The sequence below is a fragment of the Arachis ipaensis genome, chromosome B06 (assembly GCF_000816755.2).
Source record: "Arachis ipaensis cultivar K30076 chromosome B06, Araip1.1, whole genome shotgun sequence".
In the NCBI taxonomy this organism is placed as follows: domain Eukaryota; kingdom Viridiplantae; phylum Streptophyta; class Magnoliopsida; order Fabales; family Fabaceae; genus Arachis; species Arachis ipaensis.
In genome coordinates this window covers 17,261,128-17,269,433 of record NC_029790.2, presented here as the reverse complement: position 1 = coordinate 17,269,433, position 8,306 = coordinate 17,261,128, and the positions used below count along the sequence as shown (strand labels likewise).

Here is an 8,306-nt window from a genome sequence, read left to right as displayed (position 1 = left end):
ACAGAAAGGAGACATTCCGTCCCTCAATGCAGTCTTCTTGTTTTTCTTTCATTCCACGGGTAACTAATCTTCTCTCAAAGGGTTAGGAGCTTTGTTTATGTTTTCTATGGAGTATTAATCTAAGTTTATTTTATTCTAAAGTCTTTCATTGATCTATTTCATGATTGAGTTATTTGTTCTTCATTTGGATTAGTAGCATCAGAAGGCACCCTAATTCCTTTTTGAATTCTTCTTTCATAATTGAAAAATTTGATATTTGGATTAAAGTTTGAAAACTCTTTCACATGACTCTTTGAATTCGGCTAGCAATAGTGGCTCAATCAATGTGCGACACATGCATGATTTTCAATCACTTTGATTTTGAATAAGTGATATATAATTCAAATTAGAACATCTTTTGAAAATTATGTTTTGTTCTAAGGTTTAACTGGACAGAACTAGCTTGAATATGTGACATACAATTCGACCTAAGGACTACTTTTAAGTCTTATTAGAAACTAAATAAGTTTTTGTGCTTAAACTCTTTAATTAATTAATTGACAACTATTGATCAAAGAGAAACTGAGAAACCAAGGAATTAGAAATCAGCTACTAAAGATTTGTCGTGAAAAATCTTTTCATACTTCAAAATAAGTAAACAAGGTTTAATTTTCCTAAGAGCATAAATATCTCCAAAGCCCTTGATTTTCACTATCATTATCTTCTCTCAATCAACATCCAAATTCAATGTCTCTCAAGTACTCAAGATTCCAAGCAAGATACAAGTTTTGCCTTCATCAATCTAGGTTATTTTAATCTAATTAGGTAATTAATTTGACATTTTCTTGCTCAATCCTTTAATCCTCGTGGTAACGATATCCACTTACTGTGGTATTACTTGAACGATTCGGTGCACTTGCCAGTATCTATGAGTTTTAATTTTCGCTCATCAAATTTTTAGCACTGTTGTCGGAAATTAATTGAGATTGACAACATATGCCTGATTAAATTCTAACTTAGATCTTGTTTATTCTATTTACTTTTGTTTCACTTTCAGTTCTTTATTTTCTTTTCTTCTATTCTACATTCTTTTTTTCTTCTTCTTCTCTTTTACTTTCTTTTTTTTTTATATTCTTTTAGTTCTTTATCTTGTCAAAATTATTTCTTTCTCCTCTTTATTCCATAAGGTACGTTTGATCTTTTTTATTGTTGTCTTGCATGTAAAAAGAAGGAGATCTCACACCTCCTCTCCAGTATGATCCTGAGATAGAGTTAACTCTGTTTCGATTGAGAAAGAAAGCAAGAGCCAGAAAAGAAGAAGAAGAAGAGAAAATGGCAGACGAGCAAAACAATGCAAGGAGGACTCTTGGAGACTACAACACACCCACCCCTAAAGCTATGGAGACAGCATAGTAAGGCCCATGGTTCAAGCAAATAATTTGAACTAAAGCCTTCACTCATCTAATTGGTATAGAGGGACCAATGTGGAGGTAGTCCTCAAGAGAACCAAAATATTCACATAGCAATTTGGTCATTACACACTTCATCCGCCTCAGCTTCGACAATAGGTTCAACCGCCTCAGCTTTGACAATAGGTTCATCGCCATTGGGTTTGGCCTTCTTTATATCTTGTCGAACCAATTTTTCTTTTTGGACGGACTTCTTACCCGCCATCACCGCACGTCCACTCATGTGGAGAGAAAGGGAGCAGACCTTCGATTGCTTGCACTAATTTGATCATTCGCTGCACCAAAGAGAAAGCCCTAGCAGAGCCTTAATAGGAAATCACTAGTCTTATTCCTTTTAAGAAATTCTGTTATAAAAAAATTAAAGTTTTAAAAACCAATTTATCTTTCATTTAAATAATCTTATTGATTCGGTTTTCATGTGAAATTTGACGTGTTGATGCAGGAGCATATATCTTTACGTTTGTATCGTTAATTAAAGTAATCTAGTTTAGCATATATTGTTATCTTGTACTATAATTTAGTGCCATATTGTCCAAGTCATGAAGGTTTCCCTCCCCTACTAGTATAAATATGCATATGTACCCCTTTTACTTATGAAGTAGTTAAGTTGATTGAGTTATATATTAAATAAGTTGTATGCTTATTTTTCTCTAGACTCTTTGAGAGTAAGAGGTGCATCCTTATCTTATCCAACCAAGGTGGATTCTTGGCTAATTTTACCATGGTGGGTTGTTAACCTCACCAAGATTGGTGACCCAAACGACGTCCCGGCATCAGTTTGGTATCAGAGCAAGGTCGGTCATCGCCTTGTTCTGGTAAAATTTTTATTTCATTCGTGGGTATGGATCTTTAGTGCGGTGCTCTCGCTTTTGGTACGATATCAACAGTGCGGATTGTCTATTGCGGAGTTTCAGGAATATCGTTCTTTTCTCTTCTTTTGGTGCCTTTACCGTTGGTGATTATCTTAGTGCATTCTTATCATTATCATCATTGGTGCATTCCCATCATCATCGTGCATCATCATCATCATAACATCGGCTCCTAAGCATCAACCTCGTTGCATAGTAATAAAAGATGGCTCCAAAGATAGCACTACTCAAGAGATTGAAATGGAGGAGTTACGTCGTCAAGTTAAGGAGTTGTAGGAGCAACTTACAAAATATGAAGCTGCTCGAAATAACCATTGCAAGTAGAGTGATGACAGTTCTTCTAGTGAAGAGGATAATGCAAATCCCTTTCATTATTCTTCTTCGTCTGAAGATTTATCCACACAAAGAGCACGATACAACACGACTCACAAAGCTAAAGACTTAGGAATCAAAATTGATATTCCTGAGTTTGAAGGGAGACTCCAACCTGATGATTTCATCGACTGGCTTTGCACAGTGGAAAGAATGTTCGAGTTAAAAGACATTCCAGACGACAAGCGCGTGAAGCTTGTAGCAATCAAGTTGAAGAAGCATGCATAAGTATGGTGGGAGAATCTCAAGTGTCAGCGAGAAAAAGAAGGAAGAAGAAAGATCGAGACATGGGATAAAATGCGTCGTGAGCTCAAGCGCAAGTTCCTTCCTGAACATTACAGGCAAGACACCTTCATCAAATTTCATAATTTGAGACAAAAATAATTATATGTAGAAGAATATACAATAGACTCTGAAGAGTTGCTTATGAAGTGTGACATTCAAGAGCTTGAAGAACGAAAAATTGCTCGTTATCTTGGAGGACTGAATATAGAAATTTCTGATATCGTTCAACTGCAACCATATTGGACCTTGGATGATGTCGTTAGGCTGTCATTAAAGATTGAAAAGCAAAGAACACAAAGGAGCAACGCTCAGTCGTCGAAAGACAAAGAAATCATCCTTGATGTTCAACAAGAAATGAAGGCAGGATCTTTTAAAAGCAACAAGGAGCGTGGATCATCAGGTAAGAAATGCTTCAAATGTCAAGGTTTTGAGCATATTACTGCTGATTGTCCAAACAAAAGGGTTATTACTCTTATCGAGAAAAGGGTTATCGAAGAACCAATCCAAGAACAAGAGGAGGAAGGTGAGGTTGCCTATGCTATTGAAGAACTTCCAGCCGATTGTGGAGAAGCTTTAGTAGTTCGTCGAAGCTTGAATACTGCAAGGATAACAGAAGATAAGAGTTGGCGACGCCACAACATCTTTCACACAAGATGTACTGTTGAAGAGAAAGTCTGCAAGGTCGTCATAGATAGCGAAAGTTGTGAGAATGTTGTTTTAAATTATATGGTAGACAAACTGAAGCTTCTAACCAAGTTACATCCTCATCCTTACAAGTTGCATTGGTTAAAAAAGGAGAATGAAGTTAAAGTAACAAAGCGATGTTGTGTTCAATTTTCTATGGGAAGTAAATGTAAGGATAAAGTGTGGTATGACGTCATCCCGATGGACGCGTGTCACTTACTGTTAGGACATCCTTGGCAATATGATCGTCGAGCTATTTATGATGGTTTCAAAAATACATACTCTTTTATCAAAGATAACAAGAAGGTCGTATTAACTCCGTTACAACATGTAGATAGTCAAAAGAATCAAGTTGAGCTGTATCTTTTCACATCTTTCAAGACCAAATGCACTCACCAATGGAATCTTTCGCCAATACAAGATGAGTCTTTTTTAACCTAGGGAGGATAATGCAGGAGCTCTTTCCAACCCAGGGAGAATGATGCAGGAGCATATATCTTTACGTTTGTATCGTTAATTAAAGTAGTCTAGTTTAGCATATATTGTTATATTGTATTAAGAGTTAGTCCCACATTGCCCCATTCATGAATGTTTCCTCCTCTACTAGTATAAATATGCATATGTACCCTTTTTGTTTATGAAGTTGAGTTGATTGAGTTATATATTAAATAAACTGTGTGCTTATTTTCTTCTAGGCTCTTTTAGAGTAAAAGGTGCATCCTTGGCTCTTTTAGAGTAAAAGGTGCATCCTTGGCTTAGCCAACCAAGGTGGATTCTTGGTTAAATTCACTATAGTGGGGTTGTTAACCCCGCCAAGATTGATGACCCAAATGACGTAATATTTATCGGTTATGTGGGTAGTCCACCAATAAAAATTGGACATTTGTTAAAAGAAAAAAAACAAATTAATAATAAATTAAATTTAAATAAATACATTTTTTAATTCTTATTAGTAAAACATGAATTAGAACATGATACTGAGACATGTGATCCCTTTGCCATACATTTTTAATTCTTATCAGAACATGATGCTGCACGTACTGCTATGCCTCTCATTCCTCGGATCGCTAATTAGGTTTGAGCAAGCCGAACTGTAATGGTTAAGACAGCAGCATTTTGAGTAAGGATGATGAACCAATTCATTTTGCTTCAGCTTGAAATCGTGAAATTATGTTACAATCCCCGTAACAGACAACAGATCATGCAAACGGCCCAACAACCGAAATGTGGATTAAGCCAAAAATTAATTAACCTTATTCGCCACTGACTGGTTCAGCATACATTTAGTTTAAATTACAATACCAACACAACATTCATTCTACTTGCTCTAATGTTGCTGAATCGAGATATTTTGACATGTAAAGTACTTTTGTCAAATGGGCATTGTGCACTTCTTTTGAGAGTGTCCTAACATATGGCAGCGACCACATTGAACTACCCTTTTGGGTCGCTTAAAGTTCTCCACTCGTAGAACCTTCTTTTTTGGCCTTCCAGGTGGTCGGCGAGTCTTTGGTGGGCGAATCATAATATCAACCCTTGCACCTCCACCTTCTGCTCCTTCCCCAAGTTCTCTCCATTCACTCTTATCTGGAATGGGATTTATTGTCTGTGAATAGGTCATTCTGTAACTTTGTACAGTGAAGCATGGTTCGGCAAACATATGGGCATTGTGTCCACAAGATATAAGGGCAGCAGCAGCATGGGCACAAGGTAAACCGTAAAGCTGCCATCGACGACAAGAACACTCACGGCTTCTTATATCCACAATGTTGGTCCTCTCAGTTGAGACAATCTCAAACTCCACTTCATTTGCCCGGAGTACTTGATAGCAATGAGCATCAGCAATTGCTTCCATAATCCGCTTCTCAGCAGAGGGTACAAGGATTGATGTATACCTCATGCCCGTATCTTGCCGATCATTAAACCAAGACACCATCTGCTGCCGGATGTGTTCCATCATCTGCACTATAGGAAGCTCATGACACTCAAGGGCCCAGTTGTACAGCAATTCAGTTACCCCAAGAGTAAAATGGCCATATCGAACACCCTCAAAGTATGCCACAGCCCAAAGATGGGGAGGAAAGTGTTGAAACCAAGGTATAACATCCTGCGAGATTTCTATCATCTCACTAATCTTGCTTTCAAATTCAGCAGCTGTAAGGGCATAGACAGCATTCCAGAAGATATTCACCAACTTTGTATTTTTGAATGTATCGCGAAAATTTTCGCTAACATAGCGTAGACAGAAACCATGGGAAGCAGTGGGAAAATGTGTTTCTACAGCCTCCACAATGCCTCTTTGCCTTTCAGATAATATTGTCAGTCTAGGCATGTTATCAGTGTTTACTCCAAGAAGCTTTCGCAATTCCGACATGAACCACATCCAGTTTTCATCACTTTCAGTATCAACAATAGCAATGGCCAAGGGAAACAATGCATCATCAGCATCAACAGCAGCAGCACAAAGCAATGAACCCAAGAACTTCCCTTTAAGATGTGCTCTGTCAAGCTCTAAAAGTGGCCTACAAGCATTTATAAACCCATAAATTGATGCACGGTAAGAAATAAACAGGCGCTGAAAACAGTTTTCTTGTCCAGTGGCAACAACAGATGCAATGCTACCAGGGTTGGTTTTCCTTATTTGCTCACAGTATGCAGGGAGAAGACGATAACCTTCTTCAAATGTTCCATGAAGTGCAGCCATGCTCCGCTCCTTCCCACGCCAAGCTTGCATGTAAGAAACAGCAACTCCATGCTGATCACGGATATCTTGCAGTATTTCCCTTGGCTTGTATTGTGGATTGTCTCGTATGCGCGCTTCTACAGATCTTGCAACCCAACCTACTGATGCCTGCTGATGATGAAGGTTGCGAACTCCCTCACAAGTATGGTCTCCATGTAGGGTTCTAATAGTAAAAGTAGAAACCCCAGGACATTTTGCAACATGAACACGCCATGGACACCCTTCTTTGGAGCATTTTGCTATAAATCGACTGCGATCTGACTTAACTATCCGAAGGTCAAAATGCATAGCTATGGCAATATCTTTCAATGTTCTTCGGCAAGTTTCTACATCTGGAAACTCTTGCCCAATGACTAATGGTTGTTCTTGCCTAATGATTAACGGTTGTTCTGCTACAGTCTGAGAAGCATTAGTTAATGCTAAAGAATGAGTAGCCATATGTCCACCAAAACAAGGAAGGAGCTGTGTCATCTGAATCTAAGGGTTTCCATCATACTTATGAATTACTAGGGGCTTCCATGGATAGACACCGAAAAATATCACCATAATTAAACTTTCTGCTGGTTACAGACACTGCAATTCGATGGAGGAGACATGATTAAATTCTATAAGTAGCTCAAAACAGAAGACAATCAAGGAAAAAAGAGAATATGGAAATGTCCTATGAATAAAGAACATAAAATGCAGTAAATTAAGTAACCAATAAACTTATAACAAATATTCAAAACGGGAAAGAGGACAACAGTGGAGAGGGAAGGAAATTGTAGAAAATATCCTGACCCACCATCAGACTTGAAAAATAAATCTATAAACAATGCACTTACATAAACGGGGGAGGGCTGTGAATGACTTATTTCTTGTGCAGCATGAACATTGTGAATACTGAATAGACATTCTCTGAACATGGCCTTGCCTAAACTGCTGATATGGTTGATTGGCCCTTTACACAATTAATGCAAAATAATTTGTTATCACTTGCATAGAACTGCTTCATTCATTCATTCTTTATTTAACAAAAAAAAAAAAAAAACAAACAAACAAACAAATAAACAAAAAAAAACTGATTTTCAAGAGAGAAAATTAGCACGGAAACAGGATCAACTGCCAGGGAAGCAGCATAAAACCGATGTATAACATAATCCATTGAGAACATATATGAGTGATTCAAGTTTCCAATCACGGTTACAGTGCCCTACATTACTCACCTAAATACCTAGGTCACAAAAACTGCATCAAGATAGGGGTTTGAGCACAACAACCGCTAACACTCACTGCGGATCCGACAATTACAAATCTGGATACCTCAGTTTTGGTGTCTATTGTCTGGAATTTCGTGAAGTACGAGGCGGGATTTTCCATTGACAAAACAATTCTACGAGCGAATGAACAGGCTACCTAAAGATTCAACAAAAAACAATTCCATTTTGGACAAACAAAATCGAAACTTCTAGAAGTTTGTATGTGGAACTAATCGAGGGTATGATGCGGAAGAGAACAAACAAAAGCGGTGAAGAACGGGCTTCCATTGAGAACATGTATAATTTAATTCTCCAAAAAAAAAAAGTAAAAAGACGGAAAGAAGAAGAGAGAAATAAAATTAGAAAAAGCACCTTAATGATTATTACTGTTATAATTGATTTGATTATGATAACGGTATTGTGTGAGTGGTGAGCTGCTGCTGATGCTGCTGTATCTCCTTCTCCGTCTTTTGTTTGTTATTTTGTTTTGTTTCAGCTTTCGGTTCTGCAATTTGAGGAGATTATGGACTATACCACACAACTCTTTTTCCCCCTTTTTTTAATGTTTCCATGATACGCACAATTAATTTTAAAATGTATTACACTAAAAATCTAAGACAAAAATTACGGCTAAAAAATTTGGATATAGAAATAGAAATAGAAAGAG

General features: G+C 37.4%; 1 protein-coding gene across 3 annotated transcripts; it reads right to left on the bottom strand.

Moving 5' to 3' along the window:
* LOC107645735 lies at positions 4,844 to 8,204 on the bottom strand. Of its 3 annotated transcripts, none has more exons than XM_016349821.2 (3): positions 8,012 to 8,202; positions 7,226 to 7,341; positions 4,844 to 6,974 (listed from the first exon to the last, which is right to left on the bottom strand). In XM_016349821.2, the coding sequence occupies exon 3, from the start codon at positions 6,870 to 6,872 to the stop codon at positions 5,031 to 5,033; it is 1,842 nt and encodes a 613-aa protein (XP_016205307.1). In that variant the 5' UTR covers positions 6,873 to 6,974; positions 7,226 to 7,341; positions 8,012 to 8,202; the 3' UTR covers positions 4,844 to 5,030. The 3 variants fall into 3 exon arrangements, with proteins under 3 accessions (XP_016205307.1, XP_020959812.1, XP_020959813.1); XM_021104153.1 differs by lacking the exon at positions 8,012 to 8,202 and adding an exon at positions 7,607 to 7,981; XM_021104154.1 differs by lacking the exon at positions 7,226 to 7,341 and having other exon boundaries at positions 8,012 to 8,204.

Coding starts and splice junctions, on each gene's coding strand:
- LOC107645735 (XM_021104154.1), bottom strand. CDS start 6,872: ATGACACAGCTCCTTCCTTGTTTTGGTGGACATATGGCTACTCATTCT.